This window comes from Saccostrea echinata, unplaced genomic scaffold (assembly GCF_033153115.1).
Source record: "Saccostrea echinata isolate AGI-Se365-2 ecotype Australia unplaced genomic scaffold, CSIRO_AGI_Sech_v1 ptg000084l, whole genome shotgun sequence".
In the NCBI taxonomy this organism is placed as follows: domain Eukaryota; kingdom Metazoa; phylum Mollusca; class Bivalvia; order Ostreida; family Ostreidae; genus Saccostrea; species Saccostrea echinata.
The window spans coordinates 216,348-241,654 of record NW_026889833.1 but is presented as its reverse complement, the minus strand read 5'-3'; the positions used below and the strand labels follow the sequence as shown (position 1 = coordinate 241,654).

At 31.0% G+C, this 25,307-nt stretch overlaps 1 protein-coding gene and 1 long non-coding RNA gene across 3 annotated transcripts; both read left to right on the top strand.

The window, feature by feature from the left end:
• LOC133176880 (uncharacterized) lies at nt 1-25,307 on the top strand. 2 transcript variants are annotated; one of them, XM_061311935.1, is made up of 7 exons: nt 139-200; nt 315-377; nt 6,043-6,145; nt 19,865-20,100; nt 22,182-22,326; nt 24,088-24,243; nt 24,795-25,307. In XM_061311935.1, the coding sequence occupies exons 3-7, from the start codon at nt 6,064-6,066 to the stop codon at nt 25,097-25,099; spliced, it is 924 nt and encodes a 307-aa protein (XP_061167919.1). In that variant the 5' UTR covers nt 139-200; nt 315-377; nt 6,043-6,063; the 3' UTR covers nt 25,100-25,307. The 2 variants fall into 2 exon arrangements, with proteins under 2 accessions (XP_061167920.1, XP_061167919.1); XM_061311936.1 differs by lacking the exons at nt 139-200; nt 315-377 and adding an exon at nt 1-30.
• Nucleotides 12,547-15,674, top strand: LOC133176884 (uncharacterized). Its single transcript, XR_009719577.1, has 3 exons — nt 12,547-12,644; nt 14,389-14,471; nt 15,115-15,674. It is a non-coding gene; the product is annotated as an uncharacterized LOC133176884 (long non-coding RNA).

Here is a 25,307-nt window from a genome sequence, read left to right as displayed (position 1 = left end):
AACCAAGGGATCATCGAACGTCGTAAAATAGTAAGTTTGTCAGTAATTTGAACCATTTACTTAAATTTTGTGCAAGATTTAAGATCTTCATGTTTTGATTAGAAATTCCGATTTATTTATTGTTGAAAAATCTACAGGCTGGAACAGATATTTAGACCTTAATATATTATCTGGTTGCGGATAAAGGTCAAGCTTGTATGGTAAGCCGTAAACGTTATAAATCTATTTACTAGCCGTGGATGCATATTTTTATCTTATCCTTTTTTGTTCTACGTTGAAATATATATCGCTCTCAATTTTTAATTCTTTTTCAGCCCTTCTTCAGCGTTTAAGTCAGTTATTAACAGCAAGGTATATACCATACAAAAAATAAAGAGGTAAAAAAAAATTAATATTTTAATTCATTACTTTTACCTTGTTCTCCTTATCGAAGATATGCCTGTGTAGAAAAAAATGTTGCACAGTTTTTCTCATCGATGCCGTGGTATTGTTGATGGATGACACATGATTGATACATAGAACGGAATTTTATAAGCTTCCATGAACATACCCCCCCTCCCCCCCAAATTTTAAAAGTTATTGCCGCATTTGTAGCCCCCTACAATTTGGGCAACTTCGAATCTCGTGTGTACATGTAGGCTCGATATTTTTATAACATTGGTATTCTTTGAGTGCAAGAGATATGAAAGTAACAATATGACAAAGGAAGCTCTTTTAAGACTAGCCCGGGTATACTTGAGGAATAACTGTCTAGTTTTTTTGTTTTTGTTTGTTTGTTTGTTTGTTTGTTTTTTTTTTTGTTTTGTTTTATGATGTGATCAATCAGTTTGTTCGCTTGATAATTTCCATAAATGCTGAAGGCGTTTATACGTAAACTTATCACGTGAGCAAATTGATTGATCTTCTTCTTTAAAAAAAACCCTCTATATTTTAATACATTCTTACCCGATCCTTTGCAGAAGCCAATTTACGAACTATCAAAATGTATTTTTGAATTCGATACAGCGAATTCAACGAATATGTTAAAATGAATTTAATAGGTTTTTATTAACAATTTTTTGAATTTGTTATAAAGAATTCAAAAGTTTGTTATACAGATGTAAGAGACTGAATTCGTTTTAACGAATTCTCAAATCTGTAATAACAAAAGTAATTAAATTCGTTTAAACAAATTCTAAAATTTGTTATAACGAATTAAGTCATTTAATCAAATTCGACATTTAGAACCTATAAATAAGTATTATTGAATTCGATATAACGAATTGTCGAAATCCTTTAAATGAATTAATTCATTAAAACACATTTAAGAATTCGTTTAAATGAATATAATTCGTTATTACAAATTTTAGAATTCGTTGAAACGAATTGAATTCGTTATAATAAATTTGTTGAATTTTACGAATATTCAACCGTTATTACGATTTAACAAATTCGACAATTCAAATTTTTTTATAGGTCCTACATTGGCTTCCGTATTAAGATCCTTGATTCAATAAAAAAAAAAAATATTTTATTCAATAATAAGTAATCTCAGTATCCCTTCCAGATGCATTACTAAGCAACTCGCAGCGATAAAGCCTGCAGCTCTGCGAAGTGCTGAGCAAATCTCTTTATGCGGTTATAAAGCTATTACCTTATTTGTATTTTTATCTCAGACCAAGACATTGTAAAATGTAAAAAATATATTGATCAATGTATACAATAAGTTATACAAATTATATGTCATACTTAATAAATGTTTAATACCTAAACATGAGTTGGTTTAATTCATTTTCATACATTTTTTTTATTACCATTATTATTTTTTGTACCATACTCAGAGTTATGATGAACTAAGTAATTTTCAAATTAAATTGTTTTGCATTCAAATGAAACTTCACTATAATTTAAAAAAATTACATAATAATTATTTATTAACAATAAACAAGTAAATAATTCTTTTTATTTTTGGATAAACGATACCCCCTGGATACCTACAAATTCATTAATTATAATGTTGTAATCAGTTATCTTTTTACCTGTATAATTGTGGTGATTCGAAATACCCGGAAGTGACCCATAATACACTATAAAGGTGGTGTAAATATAATCCTCGTCAAGGTCGCTATTTCGAAGATCAACTCACCTTGTGATGCAGATCTGATTTTTCATAGAACTGACTTTCCTTTAATACCAAACAACCTATAAATACTTGTTAATCAAACTGTTTGCAGTAAAAAATGTAAAAGGTGATTCAAATTACCCAAAATGACTATATTTACTTAAATTGATTTAAAAGAATTCAATGAAAGATTCAGTTATACTTTTGAACATAAATTTAAGTCGACGCCCTTCTACACGGATTATATAGATTAGAATATATTTCGTAGAGAAATTATAAGTCTATTTAAAATAATTAGTATTGTTATATCATTAAAATGCCTCCTTTATGTATATACCAGTACATATATATATTTACATGTACCGGTATATGTGTACAACATAACAGAAAAAAAAATCTTCGAAGTATAGTTTTTGGACGTTTAATAATCGTGTAAAATGGGACAAAAGTGTACAAAATTATTTCTGTACCTATGAATGAGTGGAATAGGGAACCGGAGTCGGTTATCTTATCTTGTATCGGTAGGGGGCGCCACAGGAAAATGCGGTCCATTACAAAATTGATATAGCCTGAGAAGATGGATAATCAGCATCCATTCTCGAATTCGATATCGCAGATCATACACGTTTCAATTACTATCTTTTACTTACTATGGCATCTAATTGTGGTGATATGACCATACCCGAACTTAGGAAAGAGTTAGAAAAGTTTGGAGCAAAGAAATCAGGAAGGAAGTGGGGACTTGTGGAGAGGTAAATAAACATACGATGTTTTCATGCAAATCCAATGTAAACATTATTAATAACACAGTAAATCATTATCAATGGTGTGTAAAAGGTTTAAAATTGGTCAATTCAATAGTGAATAACAGAATTACCTGCTTTAAGAAAGTAATTCTTAAATAATCTGTAGCTTTAGCGTATTAGATTTTTAACTCGAATTTCCTCATTAATTCCAACGTCGATGTCATATTGCTTGTTGCTTGCAGTAAAATAGGAATACTTCTCTACATTTTTATTATGATGCAGTATTATCATTTTCTGATTGTTTCCACTCTGTTTTACACAAAAAAAATGCATGAAAAAGAATTATAAAAGCTTATTTCATTACAGACTTGAAGCCTACAGAAGAAATGCACATTGTGCTAGGACCGATGTCTCTGGACCTGAATTTATGATGATGACGCCAGATCCACAACTCTACAAGGACCTTCATGGCGACAAGATTTTTCCAGGATGCACCGAGGCAGAAATTTCCACTTTCTTGTCAAAGTTTAATAAGACAACTGATAAGAAAGGAAGGGATATGTATAACGATGGGTTTATCCAGTATGTGAGGGTGACATTTCATGATTCACATTGGTTTGTTAGAAGCAGTGTAAAAGCTTCAATGATGAAGTCTGTGAAGTACGTTGTTGATATTATGATTGGAAAAGACAGAAGTGTTGTGGAGTCTCAATGTGAGTGTGCAGCAGGTATGGGACCCGATGCACATTGCAAACATGTCTGTGCTGTACTTTTTTCATGTGCAGATTTTGTTAAGCATGGGACTTATAACACGGAACTCACCTGCACACAGAGATTACAAACTTTTCATCGTGCTAAGCCCCATAAAGGAAGCCCTTTGAAAGCAAGACAACTGGACATGCCAGGCTGTGACGAAGTATGTAATAACGACTATGGCCCTCGTCCAGTTGAATTTAGAGGCAATCCGGGATACCAGTCTCACTTTAGAAATGTGTGTCTGAATTACCAAGGTATTAGTAGGACCCCAATTTTTCAGCTGTATGAACCAGTAAATACGAGAGCTTACAACCTGGACCATGACTATCTGAAAGATACATTTAGTGAGACTCATTTGAAACTTTTGAATGTTTCAGAAATTTCAGAGGAGAGTGCACGTCAAGTTATGGTAAAAACAGCAACACAAGCGGCCAATGACCTTTGGTTTGAGGAACGTTGCAAACGTCTGCATTCCTCAGTGTTCGGTAGAATATGCAAAGCAACTGATCGAACTGATAAAGTGAAACTTGCCGACTTCCTAACAACAAAGGGACAAAAAATTAATGCCAAACCTATTCTTCATGGAAGAAAATATGAAAAAGAAGCTGTGAAGAAGTATCAGGAAATTTCGGGACGCACAGTTTACGACAGTGGAATCTGTGTCAGTCTGGGGTCCCCTCATTTAGCAGCAACCCCGGCAAAAATTTTGGTAGAGCTAGAAACAGTTTCCTCAGATACTTGCAGATCATCAGTTGACGTATAGATGACTTCATCTACAGAAGGCAAAGAAGAAAATTCATCTGCTAGTTTTCGTTTGATGCCTCTAGACTTGGCTCTGTCAGCTCGTTCAAGTGAATGTTGACTTGGTTCTATCCAGGAAAAAAATGCTTGGCACTGCACTTTTCTTTAATCTTTTACTTAAAGGAGTAGTTCCTAAAAATTAAATGATTTATTCAATAATTTTAAATGGTTTTAATTTATTTATTTATGAATTTAATGAAGCACTAAATTTTGTATATGTTATGCATACTTAAATATTCCTTTGTAATAAGAAGTTTAAGTTTTCATAGAAAAGCAAATTAAGTTACTAAATATATTTAATACTATTATGAAATTGATATTTATGAAATATGCACATGTGTTGCTCAATTCAACTGAAATCTGTCAAATTTGTTTGTAAGCAGAGTGCTAATTAAACATCAATGTCAAAACACAGTATCTCGTACTAGCAGATATGCATAAATTATCAGACAACAGCATGTGTTCTTTTAGACATGCCTTGTGTTTATACTATTAAGAGATAATGGGTTGTAATAAGTGACCAGTAATTGAAGTTGTCAGTGGGGAGTCTGCATGTGGCAGTTTCTGTAGCATTTTCAGATTACTTCGAATGAGACGTAAACAGATACTAGTAAACAGACGATCCGATATTATTTGTGCATTTTATCTAAGTAAATGAGACATAAATATTGCACAAAATAAAATCTATAAACATTACTTTGCACATGTGTTTATCAAAAAGATTTCAAGATGATAAAAAAATGTTACCATGCTGAGTTTCCGTCAAATAGTCGTCTGATTTAAAATGTGCTCTGCAAACAACAGCATGAGTTGACGGAGTCCAGGTTTGGAAACGAGTCTCACCCCGTTTTATTGCATGTATCCATGCTTTTCTTCTTAACGGGTCTGTTGGAAATATATGACCACCCCGATTACTACAATTCGGCACACAACAAGAAGTTTCTGGCATGTTTTATAGGCACGTGTTTGACAGCAGATTGTTTACGTTTTTCTTCGATCGGTAACTACAGATAAGGCGCGAGGGTGTTCCGATATAGGACCGTGTTTGCCTGTGGCGCCCTCTAATGAAAAGATAACCGGAGCAGGTACCTTATTGGATTTGATTTTCATTTAATAACTGCTGTAAAGTAGAAAAGACATGTATGCAGGCTAGGACTGGGACGATATATTTATAATATTGATTCAATGTGAGGAGGATACGCATATCGATACGTATGAAGAAATATCGAAATATTGCAAAAAAAGTTCTGACTTATGTTTTTCTTTGTTTACTTCACATTTTGGGTTAGATTTATAAAATAAATAAGCAAAATATAAATATAAATATGAAATACATTATAATAAACACCACTTGTGTAAAATAATTTTGTTTTACAACAGATATACAATTTCTTTAAATAATTTTTTCTTTTTTTGTGAAGAAATGTTTTGTTCATTTAAATACAAAAAAATATAAAGTTCTACACTGTAATTTAACATATCGACTTCGTGATACATATTGTATCGTGATACGTATCGATATAGAAAATGTTGTATCGTCCCAGCCCTAGTGCAAGAGGTAGTTACCAATCAGAGTAATTACTTCTGTTGTTGATTCTACAAATTACGCATCCGTATAAATATTAGTTTCATTTTCAGACTGAAAATTTCGGACAAAAGATGATCCCCATCATAGGTTTTTTCCGATTAATGGTAATTTCTGTAGTACCAGTTTTTGCAGAAGGAACTCTTTCCTTTACATGTAAGTCTTGTTTATGATTATAACAGTGCGACATTTAACTCCGGACACGACATTTGTCCGGACTTTCGCCAACCACTTTTCCAAAGATACATGGAAACCATTTATGTCATCTGGTGGGATTTTTTTAATCGCACAACATGGACTAACCTTTACACCTGAATATCTTCTAGATTAAAAGATATCACACCTGCAATCAAGAAATCCCATGGGATTATGGTGGGATTTTCTCTCCTAACTAATATCCCACCATTATTCTGTGGGAGAAAAATGAGTTCTGTGGGATTTTTTCTCCTATAGAAGCAAAACTCCCATTTTTAACCTTACATGGGATTTTTTATCCCATAATTTGTGAAATAGGACAAGAAGTTCTATAATTGTCACTAATAGGATTAAAAGTTCTCTAACAAAATGATTTATAGAATATTTTATCCTACAGGAGAATGGAAATTGTTTTTATCTCTTTAATGTACAGGGAAAAACAGTCCATCTTCTTTTAATCTAATACAGTCAAGGGTCAAAATTATTTTTGAAAGCTTTTTGCCATATAATTCATTGCAAACTTAACATTTTAAAATCATTACTTTAATATTTCTACTCTAGCTTTATATCACTATGAAAAAAAACTTCACTGTCATATTATATACATGCTGTGGTCTAGATATAAAATTGTTATTCTTTACTTTTATCAGTGTTTATCATAAACCTTAAATAGACTTCTGCATGGATCTATCTTGAAATGATTTCATAATGAATGGTAACTAAAATATTTTTGTAAATATCATTGAAATAGGTTTGTAATGGGTTATAATTATAAGTGCTGAAATACTTCCGACCTTTAAATGTATTTTATGAAACCACCTTCTCGGGTGCTCCTTATACATAGGAGGGAATTCCATAACTGAACTGAACTAAAGCACCTTTCTTTTTGACTTATTAATTGCGCTGAGGTGATTGTGGACTAATTCAAGCATTACGTATTAAACCAATAGCTCAATAAAATGAATATAAATGAGACTAAATTGATTTAAAAGTACGTGAATTAATCCTTTCAGCAGACTGCATCTTTCCCTGTTCTTGCATCACAGTTGCAACAATGCATTTACAGAATGTGTAATTTTACTACGAATACAAAGCGCAGTGGAGATCTTGATCGGTATTGGGTGGATTCGTCGCGACTATTTGGATTCACTCCGGGCGTTTCGTTTCATTCTAAAAAAAGTATTCAATTGTTCTATAACGACTATATTTTTCTACTTTAAATGAATGTTGAATTATTTTTAATCATGGTAGCGTTTTCACTCGGAGAGCGTTATCAAATAAAAGTACTCAGCCAAGTGAATTTGCATGAAATAAAAGGAGAAAACTTGTAGTCCACTCAGGTTTCACAGATGAATTTAGGGGTCAAATAAATTCATATGTTATATGCATGCAGGTATCTGACTTTAAAAACTTAATTTCTATTTTTGAATAGTAATTATGACTGTATTTATAAGGCAGATAAAGCTCTCCCTTTTCAAATAATTTATTTAAATTTTAAAACCTGGTCTTGAGTAGAAAAAAAGTCTCCCATTGGTCATTTTCTTAATGTTTCAAAAAATATACACAAATTCATTTATTAGGTTTGATTTACTAAGTGAATGCTATGACAAAAAAATCTATTCCAAACTGGCTAAATTTCATTGAAAAGTACAAAAAGTTATGGTAATTTAATTAAGTGAACACACCAATTCCTATCGATGGAGTATACCATGATGATGGATTCTCCCTATGAAAATTTCAGTCCTCTTACAATTTATCATTTGACATTTAGAAAGTACATGCTATTGCAAGCAAAATAATATCAAACTGGCAAAATTTCATTGAGAAATAAAAAAGTTATGGCCATTCAAGAGAACACACCAGTACGATTGACAAAGTATAATATGATGATGGATTCTCCCTATGAAAATTTCAGTCCTTTTACAATTTATCATTTGACATTTAGAAAGTACATGCTATTGCAAGCAAAATAATATCAAACTGGCAAAATTTCATTGAGAAATAAAAAAGTTATGGCCATTCAAGAGAACACACCAGTACGATTGACAGAGTATAATATGATGATGGATTCTCCCTATGAAAATTTCAGTCCTTTTACAATTTATCATTTGACATTTAGAAAGTACATGCTATTGCAAGCAAAATAATATCAAACTGGCAAAATTTCATTGAGAAATAAAAAAGTTATGGCCATTCAAGAGAACACACCAGTACGATTGACAGAGTATAATATGATGATGGATTCTCCCTATGAAAATGTCAGTCCTTTTACAATTTATCATTTGACATTTAGAAAGTACATGCTATTGCAAGCAAAATAATATCAAATTGGCAAAATTTCATTCAGAAATAAAAAAGTTATGGCCATTCAAGAGAACATACCAGTACGATTGACAGAGTATAATATGATGATGGATTCTCCCTATGAAAATGTCAGTCCTTTTACAATTTATCATTTGACATTTAGAAAGTACATGCTATTGCAAGCAAAATAATATCAAACTGGCAAAATTTCATTCAGAAATAAAAAAGTTATGGCCATTCAAGAGAACACACCAGTACGATTGACAGAGTATAATATGATGATGGATTCTCCCTATGAAAATTTCAGTCCTTTTACAATTTATCATTTGACATTTAGAAAGTACATGCTATTGCAAGCAAAATAATTCCAAATTGGCAAAATTTCATTGAGAAATAAAAAAAGTTATATATAGCCATTTAAGAGAACACACCAGTATGATTAGGTGAGTTTAATTAACATGGCAAATGTTCCCTATGAAAATTGAAGTCTTAATTTTTACAATATCAGAATTTCTACTCTTTTCTATATCAGTATAACTTTAAATTTTGGGTCATTTTTAAATTTAAAGGATTGTAATTATATTGATAATTTTTTCAAGGAATGAATCAAAGAGCTGAGATGTATACCTATATAGTTTTTCTTCATACAAAAACTTACGATGAAATATGGCACAGTTAGATATTCTTCATTTAATTTATACACTTATTATTATCATTAAATTTCCCAAACAATTAGTTATGAAATGAAAGATACAATTTCTGGTAAATTGAGTCTAAATTCTGTAAGTGATTGTAATCTGCACCATAAAAGACAGTACTGAATGCATTGTAATAGGAAAGGTCATATTATATGTATGCATATATATAAATTGGTAAAATTAAATTGAAATGTTAGAAAAGTATATTTTATGAATATATATTTTTAATCTGTTAAATAAGAAAAAAATAAAATGTTGAATAAATGATGGTTTTTAATTATGAAAATGAGTTGAAACAGATCTTTGAATGAGCAAACCATGAAGCCTCATGTGTACATTCAAATACATGTATTTTGAATTTTTTTTTTTTTTGAAACAGATACCAATAACTGTTTTCATGTGATAATAGCACTAACAACATAATTAGTCCAACATGTTGTTACCTAAACTTAATTAACAAGGTTAACTATATTTACTAATTATTAGCCATTGTCATCTTCATTGTTTTGCAGTAAAAAAAAAAACTATTAATAACTATACATATTTTTGTATGTCCATTAATCAACACTTTAAAATGTTGTTGTTTTTTCTTGGAAAATGTTTTAAAATAATTTTTAGAGTAGGTACTCCAAAACAAAGTATATACACAAATTGATAATAAACAGGAAATGGCTCGAGTCATCATCAGTCGGTGTGGAGATGAATTGTTGAATATATGTGTATATCACTGTTTACATTGAAGTTCTGGGAAAAAAAAGGTGTGAGAATATTCCCTTCAGGCTAATTTTACAATATATTTTCAAAGGTGTGAAATTAGAATCCATTCAATGATTTCAATCTGATCACTCTTTTACAACATTATTATAAGATTTTCCAGAATCAATAAATTACTCTAGATCTCTTGAAAATTCTTCAGCAAATCAAAGATACTGAAATACAATCAAGCCTTTGGAAGCAATTTCAGTACTCTTTTGAGATGGGGTGGGGTACATGTAAGGAGGTGGGCTCAACTGATGAAGAATTTATAGAAGCATACAACTTTTATAATTTTGTTGCATAATATTCGTAGCGTAAAAGAGACGTCTGCATATGGGGGCAACATTTCTTCTGCTTGATTTTTTAAAATTGTTTTAATTTTATTTTTTGTTTTACTGAATAACGATAAAATGTGTGAATCGTTAGCTTTCCACTCTTACTCTGTATTTGGTGTTGATGTGCAGTGCTAAGTTTGTACAATCTCGTAAGATTTCAATACATGTCCATAAAAAAAAACCCTGAAATAGACTTGAAATTAAACAACAGTGGCCTTATCGGCAGACATATGGCTGCAATTAGCCCTTTGTTTTATTTCACAAGTCCTGCATCTAGTATCTGAAATGTACTGTTTGTACACAAGATTATTGATAGGAAAGTTAAGTATATGTGTATACTTTTCACACGGAATTTACATTTGGTACATCATTAACTTTCAAATATCAAATTATATATTTTTATTCATTTTTACTATTTACAATTTAATCAGTTTGGTCTTCCACGAAAGATATTTTTAAATGCGAATGTGATCTACAGGATAACATTAAAACAAGGTGATCGAAGTTATATAGTATAATGACATATTATCTTCTTTATATACCAACAGTCCTAAGGGGACCGCTTTGATTATTTACTATAATTTAAATCAAGGATCTATAAATTGTCATTTTTTTCTACTAAACTTTAAAAAAATTCCTTTTCGTCCAAAGTTTCTTAAAATAAAAGTTACATTGGCTATTATTGTTTAGATGAAAAAAATAAATCACGTAAACATAAAGACCATAAGTATTTAAAATCTATAACTTACATTCTAGAAAGGGACATAACTCTGTAAAGAGTATCGTATTATGCTATAGTGTCCTAGATCGGACATAGATATTCTTTAAGCTAGAGTTAAAGCTATAATTTTATAAATGATTTATTTTTATTTTATCAATAAAAAACAATAATAGGACATATTCATAAATGCGTCACAAGACCCACTTCGAGATATTGACTCTGCTGACTTCTAAACGCTTTAGCTTTGGACGGGACTATATTTTTGGACGGGGGTGTCGATCCCAAGTTAAGCTCAATCTGATTTTTTTTTTTTTTTTTTTTTTTTTGATATTTGTCATCTGAGTTTGATTTCACAGAAAAATAATCAACTTCTGTTGTATTACCTGTTTTTCTTAATCTTGCAGTAAATGTTTGAATACTAATAAAGCAACTTAAGTCTGCTGTTAAACCTACCCCCCCCCCCCCTTGCTAACTTCCAAGAAACCAATATCTTCACCCCAGATCTCCATAGGGTATGATACATGTATGTATATACCTAGAGGCATTTAAGAGTCTTTTGTTTTCCCCAGGTAGCAAAACTGTCACAATTTGCTTGGAACTAACAAAACATACACAAGGGATATTAACACACAGCAAGTCGATTTAACAAATGAATCTACAATAGAAATTCATGAAAAACAAACTCCATGCTTTTACTAAACCTTTGGATTAAGTCATAATTTTTTTTTTTTTTCATTTTCAATTTAAAAATTAAATCCAAACAATTTTACATCGTTCATAATTGATAGCAAACAATTAATATAAAATTGCATCCCCCCCCCCCCCTTAAGGACAGATGATACAAACAAACGTTTGTCAAAAAATTCGAAAATATAAACTTGAATCATGTTTATGAAAGTAAAATGAATGCTCGTATAGCTTTTGATTTTTCATTCTACGTTTCACAAAAATGGGATTTGAAGTGACAAAAATTTATAGGTTACTATTGATTATCACATGAAGGATGGTTGGTGAATGATACAATTTTGAACATCATAGAAAGTTAACAATATATCAAAATGTCGTGAATTAAAAGAAGAAGAAGGGGCTTTATTGAGTCTATGTACTGACTGGACTTTTAAACTTGTACTGAATATCCCACTGACCATGCAAATAAAATTTTCTTGACTTTTCAAGGGAAACATTAATTTTTATTTTAGAGATACAGAGAGACTACCCACCCGTCCACTACCCCTCCTCCTTCTTATCATGTTCTCAATGATCATGATGATGTCCCATTTATATAAAATGTTAATATTTTTGGTATTGGGCATTTTAATTACCATTATTACCCATGGCAGTATTTACAACAACAACAAAAAAATAATCTGAAAAAAATAGGCCTGATAATTTATTTCATTTCTTTGTTTTCTCGTGAACTATGCATTGTTTAAATTAAAAAAAGATAAACCAATAAATAAAAAGAAGCAGTAATATTCTGTCTATGGATTCACTTCTTAAAAATTCTGTGCAGACGGATGCATTATATTCCTAGAATTACCCAATACCAACCAAAGAAAAAAAAAACGGCGACAAGATTATGAGGATATTGGAATTTCCACATGATGTTTGTAAACAAAATTATGACGAAGACCTGCTCTATTTTTGTAAGTAGATCTAGAATTATTGAATTTGTTATTTATTTCATTTAAAGCATGTTAATACATGGCTCATAGATTCTTCTTTTTTTCTTTTTGAAGTCTAAAGATCTATAGATCATCCTGATTCCTCGTTAACTGATGAAACAATCTTATGAATTTCTGTCACTGTAAAGTGTTTGCAGAGCTACATGTGTAGCAGTCGATGGGGTTATTCAGTAGTACATTATACAAGTTAACAAAGTAAATAATCGTCAGAAAATTATACACATCGGAATATTATTCTTTCGTTCGAATTTCCTCAATGACAACGTTGTAGGCTAGTATTCGTTCGTTCGAATATTCTCAATGTGTACACTAGCTGATGATTGTACTGAAAAAATTATACTGTCATGTCTAAATTTGTCTGTAATTTGCAAGTTACAATTTATAAGTATCTTGATCACAGTCATCAGCATTACTGATTAGAAAATTAATTATCTTCTCTCAGACATGGTTAAAAGTATCCTACTACTGTAGTGTACTAGGGATTAACAAACATTGCATGTGTTGCAAGTATTTTTTTTTTTTTTTTTTTTGGTGTCAAGATAAATTTTGAGATATGGGGGGTCAGTGCTTATAGTACATGTCATGATGGACATAATTAATAACCCCCAAAACTCCTACTTATATTGTTTGGAAGTATCCAAATATCAAATTACTAATTCTCTGTTAGAAAATTGGTTGATCCTCTGAAGTTTACATAGGACATGTACCCACATGATTATTGATATAATCAATGTTTTTTTTTTTAATCTCTGAAAAACAGTCTTAAAACTTTGAGTGAAAAATCAATCTTTATACTGCTAAACTCATTTTTTATACCATGAATACATACTTAGGATTATCATTATTAAGTTATGTTCATGTTCTTTTGAGGGGAAAAAATATACATCATGTAGATGCTTATGTGTAAGTAAATTATAAAAGACAAAAATGCTAGGACTTTTATTTTACATATTTATTTGTAAAAATATTTTTTCTATTAATTGGAAATGTAATAAAAAAAAGTTCTAGCTTTATTACTAATAATATGATTTTTTATTAGAATTGATAGGATATTGGATGTTTAAGAAATAAAGACCGCATTCTTGTGCATGTTGCAGGATAACCTGCAATGTTAATGTAGACATAGATTTAAATTACACAAGGACTCCCATGCCAATTTCAATAGTCCTCACCCACTGAAGTCAAACACAAAGGTAGTCGCACGAGATTTACATGCATATTTAGCCTCCTTAGCGTCAGACACAGAGACAGGTGCGCACGAGATTTTCATGCATATTAGGCCTTCTTAGCTCCTGACCTATCGACCTGCCTAATTTACATTCCGATAGAATTATCAAGAAATCAATTCCGCTAACTTTCAAAGAGTTACCACAGAGAAAAAAAAAACGAACATGGAAATATTATGGCATGACATCATGAAAAATTCTCAAGGGCATAAAACTACTATATACAGATACCGGTAAATGAATGCAGAACATGCACAAAGTTTCATTTATGGTATATTGATAGATAAAAATAATTTATACTTTTATACTTCGACCTCAGTAGGGGTAAATTTTAGCGTCAGTCATTTTGGCTGGATCGAGAAATTTGAGTGATCGATATTCAATTCATTTTCTAATTTTAGTGAAAATTTTAATCCATGCTTTGTTATTGTACATGTAATTGGTATTGTATGATTTATTCTATTTTTTTTCTTTAACAGAAAATGAAGGTATAGTAGCTGACATATAGTGCACATGTACCACTTGAAGATTTGTCCCCCTTGTAGATACAAGAAATGCAAAGGTAATTCTTTGTGAAAATAGAGAGAATGAATAATAAAATTTTTCAAACCATACAACAAAAACTACTTTGAATAATTAGTATGCAACCAACCATTTACAATTTAATTTTGCAGTTTTATTTCTTTAACATTGAAAAAAAAATCAAATTTGATATTTTTTTTAGCTCTACTGGTCAGAGACCAGAAGAGCTTATGGGATAGGAAGGTGTCCCTCGTCCATCCGTCTAGCTGTCCGTCTGTCTGTCTGTCCATGGCGTCTAGTTGTCTGTCTGTCTAGCTGTCCATCTGTTTGTAATTTTTCAAAACACTACTCCTCCTACAGTTTTATTCTGATTTCAATATAACTTAGACTGCACTAAGGTACATTTCAATGAACGGTGCTGCCATGGTTACTAAAAGTAGAAATTTCTGTAAAATTCCTTTAAAACGCTACTCCACCTACAATTTTGGTATGATTTCAATATAATGTGGCACACAAGTAGACTACACTTAGATACATAATTCTATTTATTGCTGTCTGTTGCAAAGTTTCAAATCCAAGTGTTACTTTTTCTTTGTTATACATATAGACCAGGAGAGCTACAGTCTCATCAGAGACTTCTGGTTTATCCTTTTCATCACACAGCGACTTTCTTTTTTTTTCAGTGTACACAGATACATACACATAAAAGGAGACATCACCTCATGATCTGTGGATCCATTGAAAACTTTAAGGACAAAACTTTTGATAATTCATTCATGTATAGAGTGTTGACTCGAATATTGAATATCTAATGAATGGAAGCAAGAGAATTAATTTAAGAAGTATTATATTGTATATTACTCTTCTTATTCATCTGTCAAATTTCTTAATTAAAAATTAAACTTAAAGGCTTAAATAAGGATTTTTTTTTCATTATTTTAATTAGAACAAGTTCTTTAATTTATTTTTCTCTTATATAAACGGGCATTTAAGGTCATACGCAACGTAGTTTGCACTTTATTGGGTTCTTCCCTGGAGTTGAAGAGTTCCACTAAATGAAGGACCTGTGTGCAATATTTTTATTGTCTATATATGGATTTGTAAATCTCTTCTAAAACAATTTTGATAAAAAAAAATCTGGAATTTATGTTTTGTAATTTTTGTACATTTTTCTTTGAATAATGCAAAATTTTTCAAACTTTAATATCTTTTCAAAATCCCTGGAAATGCATGCTGATTTTTTGTTTAAAAATATGTTATATGGTACATGTATTATAAGTTTAAATTTAGAATATCTTGAAAAATTATCAGTAGGTAAGGTATCTTGCGTATGTCCTTAAATGTAAAATGAAGGTATGTGTACCTTTATTCAATGAACTAGGGAACTCATGAAGTGTGAATATTTATATAATAGTGTTGTATTTTGCATGCACTATTCTTAAAAAGTAGTCAGGGTTTGACACATGGTGCACAAGCCGGAGGCTTTAGGTATAATGTACAGATAGTTTTAGAGAATAGTAGTTGAGTGATGGGGTCAATTGCAAGAAACTATTTTAGAAGAATTATTTTGTTTATTTTTCATCTTAAGTGTTAGCTGCAGAACTGTAGCTCTCTGAAAAAATATATATTGACAGACGGGAGAGCTACAGTGCCACCCATAGAAAAAACTGTATATTTATTGTGCACTTTTTGTGCGCAGTTTCTCGATTTATTTCTCAGTGTTTTTAAAACTGTCATCTCAAAATATTACTAAACGTGTGTTTCTAACATATTCTTTCACTGTTTCCACAATAAAACATTCCTTATAATTGTTTTTAACAGCCCTCCTGGCCCTGAAATTGAAATCATTGAAAATTTTGCCTATTTATACTGCCATTTTGGTCTTCACGAGAATTCGGTCCAACGCACTTAGTACAAGTGTAAACTACGAAAGTTATAGAGGAGTAAGGACTTTTTTGAAATGTAGCTTTTTTTTCAATTGAGGTAAGAATTTCGAAGAATTAATTCAGAACCGAGCGCACTTTTTTGTGCGCAATAAATATACAGTTTTTTCAATGGGTGGCACTGTAGCTCTCTGGTCTGTCAACATATATTTTTTCTGAGAGCTACAGTTCTGCAGCTACTTAAGTGTAAAATATTTGAAACTAAGTTTATATATATTATAGTACATTGATATTTATAACGGCGTCTGTGTTGTAATCGGTAGCGCGTCGGAATGACAATCTCGGGGTTGTGAGTTCGCTCCCAGGCGTGGGCGCAGTCAGTTTTTCTTCAGAAAATGAAGTCGTGCACTATTTCGGCATAGTATGCTTATGCTATTTAAATCCTTAGAACACTATGCAAGAATAGTAGGGTATGGGTTATGTAGAGACAAACTGACAGGAAGCATAATAATTGACAATATGCATTTATGACAAGAAAATTGAAAATCTTCCTGAAAGAAGTTGAATAAATTTAAGCCACTTAAGTACCAATCTAGTTAAAATTAGATGTTAGATCCGCTCACATAGTCACTACAGTCAGTTTAGCGAGTATGCGTGCGGATCTAACATCTTATTTAAATTACACGTAGATTGCTGAGGTAAAAGTTTAATACATGTACCCAATATCATTCTGCTATATTTGCATCCGCGTGGGTATTAACAGTGAGCATTAACTAACTGTGGCCTGGACCTCTTATTTTATGTGTTATGGGGTGTCCAAAACAAGGTGCATGCTGACGTTTAACAAAGAAGAAACTTGCAATGGCCTAAGGTGACTTGGCTATTATCAGTTGAATACATGTCAATGGTGCATGGTTATTATATGTACCAAAAAATAACAAGTAAAAGATCAGCAGAGTGCTTTTATTAAAGAAGTAACAGAACTAAGGAAAACTTGTTTTCTACTGGATGATATGAAACAATGAGTAGAGTACCACCGCAAATATTTCTGGATCCATGCCCTTTCATCATGTTTATTTTTGAACGGGTTCAATGAACTGTCAAAAATTCTTGATATGTTAAGTAGGTGTAGGTAGAAAGTTTTGAAATTAGTGAAAAGGTTGTTAAATATTTTTAATGCAAACTACCAGTAAATGTGCATAATGAAGATGGTTGAATTTTTTTCAACATTATTTTCTGTTCATTTGTCAGATCGGGTTCGTTATGAGTAAAATAATTTCCAGCTGTCATTGGAACAAAACAAGGCATGATCAGGATCATACAAAGAAAATTAAAAGTAAAAATTAGGTAAATTATTACAGTTTGTGCATCTAAATAAGTTTTAAAACTCTCTTAAGAATCTCAGAGTGACTGATACGACCCAATTTCATGTGATTTTTTAATTGGAAACCTATCAGTTTAGTGCAGCAAACAGGCAAAGATCTAACAACGTGCATGGATCTGATCATGTTGTAAAGCTTGACAAATGGCACTTATGCAATAAATTAACCTAAATGATTAGGAGGAAAATAAACATAAAAAGATTTGTTCTTCCTTAATTGCATTTTTTATTTTTCCCATTCAAAATTTACATACAAGGAATAAAAGAAGGTAATCTACATACAAGGGAAATTGCCTTTTTACTTAAAAAAAAAAACAAAAAAAAAAAAACTGAAAGTTATAGAGATAAAACCACTTTCGATTTTTTGATCTTTAATCATTGAAAAAATTAAACATTACCCCAAAATTGGTTAATTTTAAGAAATTAAAAAAAAATGGTTTAGGAAACACATAACTTAAATGAAAATAAATAATTAATAGTAGTTAAACTGTTCAATAGTTTCTTTATTTGGTTTAAAACTGTTGTTTCTTTATCCCATGGGAGAATTTTTTTCTATTTTGTAATGAATATGGGATAAATCCCACATTTATAAAGAGATGGGAGATTATCTTCTATATACAAGTATATGGGAGATTTTGTCCCATTATAAAGCATTCATGGGATTTTCAAACTTCTATGGGAGAAAAAATCCCACAGAATACCTTTTTCTCCCACAGAATAATGGTGGGATATTGGTTAGGAGAAAAAATCCCACCATTATCCCATGGGATTTCTTGGTTTCAGGTGTAATATCTTTTTACCTAGAAGATAATCAGGTGTAAATTTTGGTTCATGTGTTAAGTTTTAAAAAATCCCATCAGATGACATAAATGGTTTCCACATATCTTTGGAAAAGTGGTTGGCGAAAGTCCGGACAAATGTCGTGTCCGGAGTTAAATGTCGCACTGTTTTATTCATACTTTATATCAATGACAATATCGTATTGGTTCGTATTTAGCTTGATGTTTCTTACTTTTTGTTGACCATACTTCTTAGGAAAATTTGTCAATGTTGCTTTACCAGTTAGATGAGTAAATACTTTTTTATTCGGGACATTAGTATGAGAAATAGTTGTGAACAGATGTGTCCGAGGGAATTTGTACATTGTACATGTTCATGTGTGGCCTCGGATAAATGATAAAAAGGGATCGATAATCTATCAATATACTTATATTTTCCTTGTACCAACTAATATTATTTACAGAGATTTAAAAAAATATATTACAATAAAAATGATCATCAAAAACTCTTTTTTTTCCTGATAAAAGTTAAGAAATATTATGGTTGATATTCAGTATCTTATAGTTGGGAAAGGAACTTATTTCGAGAATGGGACAGGATTTTTTTATATTTTCACAAGTGCGAAGCACGAGTCAAAATATTTAAAAAATCCGCCTCACGAGTGAAATAAAGTCCATATTCAACTAAAAAAAAATATTGAATTTTCTATTTATTACATTTTCTTTGATTTTCCTTTTTTCCGTAACACAGTGCCATAGTCTTTGACATCAAAGTTGAGCGGTTGATTCGTTGTGAGATTAAAAACATGGATTTCAACAATATATTTGGAGACATTTGATAGTTTTAGTCTCTCAGGATGGTTTATTTAGTCTCTCGTCTTGTATCAGATCAGGGAGTAATTTTTTTCTCTTCGCAAAGAGAAGGAAAATCAAGAATTTTGCCGCACTTCTGATATTCTTTCACATTGTGACAAAATATTACTTTTAGTCAAGAAATGAAATTTACAATATTTCACTGAAAATGAAATAAAAGAGCATTATTGTTATGTTTAAACAATTTAATGAATTTTCGTGTATGAAGTATTTCATCACTTTTTATGTCTTTATGTAAGACTTTAAGATATACTGGAAGTATGTTGATTTCTTCTATTCTACATATTGATGAATTTTAATGAAGGAATATAATAGAGATCCGCCAGGAAAGGAAAGGGAATATGTATTTCTCTTGCATTCATTTGCTGCAAATTCAGAAAAGCTATTTATGTTCCTTTATTCTTTAAGCAGTTACTTGCTACAATTTTACAAAACTTATAATGATAAAAAAAAACTTCATTCCCCGAAGAAGGAAACACTGATATTTGATATATTTTATATCTGCAATATTTAACAGATGAATTCGGAGAGGACTGCTCAGTGTCGTTAGAGGATGTGAATGAGAATCTCGAGATTTACGCTGAATATCATGGTAAAGATGTTTCGTCTTGGTGCGATTATTTTTCATTTAATGGAAGAGGAAGAAAGATCTTGGATGAATATGAAATCTGTGTTAGACCAATATATTTCAGGGATCCAGACTGTTCCCTAAGATTGGACTATAAATCTTCTTACAACGGTCGAACACTACAGGTACTCTTATAAACCCTACTTCATTCCAATGCCATACATAATACGAGGGTAATTAAAAAAATCCATAAGACAATGTCGCTCTTAGTCATGTATGTACATATATACCTTACGTATTTTTCAGGAATTCAAAGTCAACACATTATAATATATAAAAACATTCATTTTGTCGATGTTTGCAATTTCATTTTATTTGATCCAACGGAACTCTTCCGTCATCACGGAGAACATTTGATAATATTGTAACATCAAAAACATAACATCATGTCAGTTTCTCAAAGATAGCCCCTGTACATTTCACGAACAGCCTTACACATTCACTAAAAATGTTCTGTTGCCACTTGATATTTAGTTTGCTAACAATTGTACATGTTCTTTACCTTAAGTTACATGTAATTCATCAATGCTCTCTCTCTCTCTCTTACTTTATAACCCTGCTTTCACATGTTCCACATTAGAGAGGCGCTCATCACTTTACATAACATTACTAACTCTTGACCAGAGTTTTATTCCCTTAGACTGTCCATTGTCCGATGCAGACTTAAACCTTTTGCCACTTATACAAAAATGCATGGCTCACTTTTGAATTTTAATATCTGGTTCCCGCTTCTTCAATCATTGTAGAGTTTACTAGAGTGCAATTATTTACGAAATTGTACTGACACTCGCTGCTCCCTGACGTCCTGCAACGTCAATTTTTTTTTTTTTTTTTGGGGGGGGGGGCTTTTTCAATGAGGACTAAAATGTCTTCTGAAATTGATTTCTGCTCAGCAAGGCAATATATTAGTTCACAACTGCAGGGTTTGACACTAAGGCACGTCCGACCGACCCAGTCTAGTAAAAGAGCGGTCCGGTCGTGTCAAATGTTCGTGAACTAGACCGACTGGTCGTGTGGATGAAATAATGTTAACCCTCATTGCAGTCTTCCAAATAAATGTTCTAAAAACATTTTAAAGAAATTTTCTTAATTTTGCGATTGTAAACACAGCCATCGCTCTGAAAAAGAAAACTTCCCCGCATGACACAATCGCTGTTTTTAGCCCGGCTGTAATAGACAACTCGCGATCGAAACTAACCAAGTTATCGAATAATATATTCTCTAATTTATTTATATTTACGGTAATATTTTTTTTTATTTCCTTGAATGTTCTTTAAAGCCCATAATATTCGCATGTTCCGCATAACCCGATTCAATGGGCTGCGACCTATGGAAAGTGTAATCTTAACACGTGCTAGAGATAGTATGGTTTCGAACTTTTTTCATTAAAATACCAGGTTATAAAAAGAAAATTGTCAAGTTTAGTCGGGGCTTGTGATTTTATGGTCATGGCTAGTAAAAACTATGGGAAGTAGCCCGACTGGTCTAGTACTCATTAAAGTTAATGTCAAACCCTGCAACTTGACAGTTATACCCAGTTTCAAGGTTTAAATTTTATGCCGTTTTAGCGCCATTTTAAAGAGATATTACATTAGACATTATATACTGTATTTTTATATTGTAAATTATTAAATTGTGACGTGCTCCGTGACCCCAGTTTTGTAGTTTTCAATTTACAATTGCAATTTAATGGAATTTATCATGATATATTTAAGTTTTTATATTTCAATATGTATATATTTTGTTAAAATATATCTGTGGTATTTAGTTAAATTATGAATTTAACTATATAAAACAGTTATGACAAAAATTGCGTTATATTTGAAAGACCCTCGTATTTGGGAAAAATCATTGACGGTCAAAGGGAAAAGGGGGGGGGGTGATGCGACGTTTAATGAAAGTTTTTTGTTCTTGGGTAATTTTAACTCCCTAGGAATTTTACCAGCGAAAACTTCAAAAGTTCATTCAAAAGAAATGCTTAGGTGAAAAGTTTGTTAATAACAAGAGTAAAAAGTACTTCCCTAATTCTTTTAAATGTCATTTACAGTATAATATATCAGTCAATACATGTTGGCAAGTACACTGAGTACATACATGTACAAGGATGACAAGAAGGCAATGAATCATACCCAAATAAATACACGTAATAGACATTTTAGGAAAATAAAAACTACTATCATTATTTTTTATTCATTTATTTTTGCAGAGTGTAAGTTGCGAGAAAAATTCCAACACAAAATATTGTGGTTCTCAGGACGAATACTTGTACATATATTTTGAAAAGCGCAACGGTAAATCAACGTCAAAAGCCAGCTTTAGACTTCACATCACCGCTAGAAAGGTTTTTGATTGTAAGTTTCCTTTTTTCAATTTCCTTAAGGAAGAGATTGCAAGGGTACGTGAAAAAAATCCGCTCTATGAATTTTTCTCATTTTTACATATAACTTGCCTTACGTTAATGGTATCATAATATGAAAATGTCAACCATGGTCATCAGGGTTATAAGGAAGATATGGTTGCCATGGTAACCACCGTTTTTCAATATTTTGATATTTATGTAGTGAATTTTTAATTATGCCATACAGGTATCAAAATTGAAACAAATTAAATAATTTTCACCAGATATTGAATAATATGCTTTATATTCATCGAAAATAAAAATTGTATCGGAAACTATTGATAGATGTACTACATGTAATGCCACAGTTGCTTTGGGGAGTAGTCATTGTAAATTTGCAGTAATATTTTCACCCCTAGAGCAGTTTTCAACGTCTTGACAAAAATTGCCCAATGAATTTTCCTAAAATTAATATATTTTGTAACAATTATTATATGTGACTTATGGTTAAAATATGAAGTGGGGTCATCACATTCTTTTTTAAGCTACATGCATTTCAATACCCCCCCCCTTCCTAAAATATTGAAAGATTTCATAAATTTTAATCTGATGGTTTCTTGCTGAACCTTTAATATGCATAATCTGTTATAAACTATAGAAAATATGTATAGATTAATAAATATCATTTTTAACGTTGAATTAATATCTTATATACATGTAACGTTAAAAATGATCTTTTGTTATTCATACTGATCTCGACTGTACGGAGGCCCATTTAGGACCTATCAAAAATATTTTTGAATTCGATATAACGAATTGTCGTATTTGTTATAACGAATTTAATCCTTTATAACAATTTCTTTAAAATGGTTATAACGAATTATATTTGTTATAAGAGATTTTTTTGAATTCCTAACAACGAATTCAAAAAAGTTATTATAACAGATTAATTCGTTTAAACGAATCCGAAAATTTGTTATAAATAATTAAATTCGTTTATACAAATTCTAAAATCTGTTATAACGAATTATATTCATTTAATCAAATTCAACATTAGAAAAATTATGTGAATTTGATATAAGGATTTGTCGAATTCGTTTTAAGGAATTTAATTCGTTATAAAAAATTAAAAATTAAAGAAATCGTTTTAGCAGATTTAATTCGTTATAAAAAGTTTCAGAATGCTTTCTCATAATGAATTTACTAGTAATTTATGATAACAAATTTTTGAGTTCGTTTAACGAATTCAACAATTGTGTTTTAACAGATTGAATTTGTTATAACAAATTCAAAGAAATTGTTATAACGAATTATATTCGTTATAACATATTCGACAATTCGTTATATCGAATTCAAAAATATTTTTTGATAGGATCTAAATGGGCTTCCATACGACAGAGATTCGATTTGGCTGGATATTTGGACTGCATGGCGCCTGTCGAATACAAAAATTATAACGTCACAGAAATCATCATTTGAACGGAAAATATATTAAGTCCTGGTTTTTAACTTTACATACATACAGAGGAAGCAATGCACTTTTAATAGTAATAATGAATCACTTAAGCATTGAAATAACATATTTAAAGCGATTGGCAATCTAAAACCGGCTGAAGTTGAGTCTGCATGAATTTCAAGACTTGAATTATTAAACACTGTCTCGAGATTCGACAGGCATCAGTCCAAATATCCAATCAAGTCGGAGGTTAGATATCATAATATGTTTTGATTACTGATTTATTTAATTACTGCTTTTAAATGAAAAAAAAAATAGACGAAGAAAATCAGAAGAGTCTTGTTGGAGCGATCGTTGGAGGTGTCGTGGGGGGTTGTTTTTTCGTCGCAGTTGTGACGGGTATCTGCTGCTGGTGTGCCTGCAGGCGGAAGCCATCGCAAGGCCAAGTATTAAACCCAACGCAAGCAAATGCAGGTTTGCAATGATTTCCAGTCTTACAGAAATTAATCTTTAAGGAAAATTATTCATTTAATTTCAATCCGTATAGATTTGTTTATTTACTATTAGTGAAGGAGAAATTCGAGTTGAGAAATTATTTATGTATGTAATGAAAATTTCACATGCCCTATCTTTCATCCAATTAAACTAAATTTTCTGATTTTCATCATGGAATATTTTGATCATTATATATATATATATATATATATATATATATATATATATATATATATATATATATATATATATATATATATATATTATATATATATATATATATATATATATATATATATATATTAAAACATTACCTTCCATGAAATGAATCTTATGGACAATTCTCCTATGTGTGATGTTTATGATACTTCCCTTAAATTGTTTTTTAAATATTTCGTTTCCTCTTTTTAACCATAATAATTACACCATCAGTCGTTTATTTTTTTAACAACTTTTAGTTGATATTAAATTGATCGCTAAATAAAATTAATGGTGTCTTTGAAAAAGAACATTTTTTTCTTGTTTTGTAGTTCCCTTGGTCAACCAACCAGCTTATCCTTATCCATCACATAATGTACAACATACAGAAAACAACACTGGTACTTATCCACCTGCCAACTATGCAGCACAGTACACAGCATACAATTCACAGCCTCAGTACAATCCACAGCCTGGGTACAATACACAACCTCAGTACAACACACAGGCTCAGTATAATTCACAGCCTCAATATGATACACAGCCTCAATATCAGTCCTCAGAAACAAGTGGATGGCAAGAACCGGAAAAACAAGCATCAGCTCCTCCCCCTAGCTATGATGAAGTCAACAAATGAAATGATTTCCTATCTGTGTTGATTCAAATTTTATGCATAAAGTTCTCATATCATATCCGTCAAAAAATGTGCAAATGTTGTGGGTCTGTTGGTGTTTTTTTTTATTCTGAACATAAGAATATGTTGATTTTTATTGATGATTTTTAAATTTACAATTTACACTTATTTGTGCTTTGTTAACACGAGTATAATGAACTTACCTGTACTG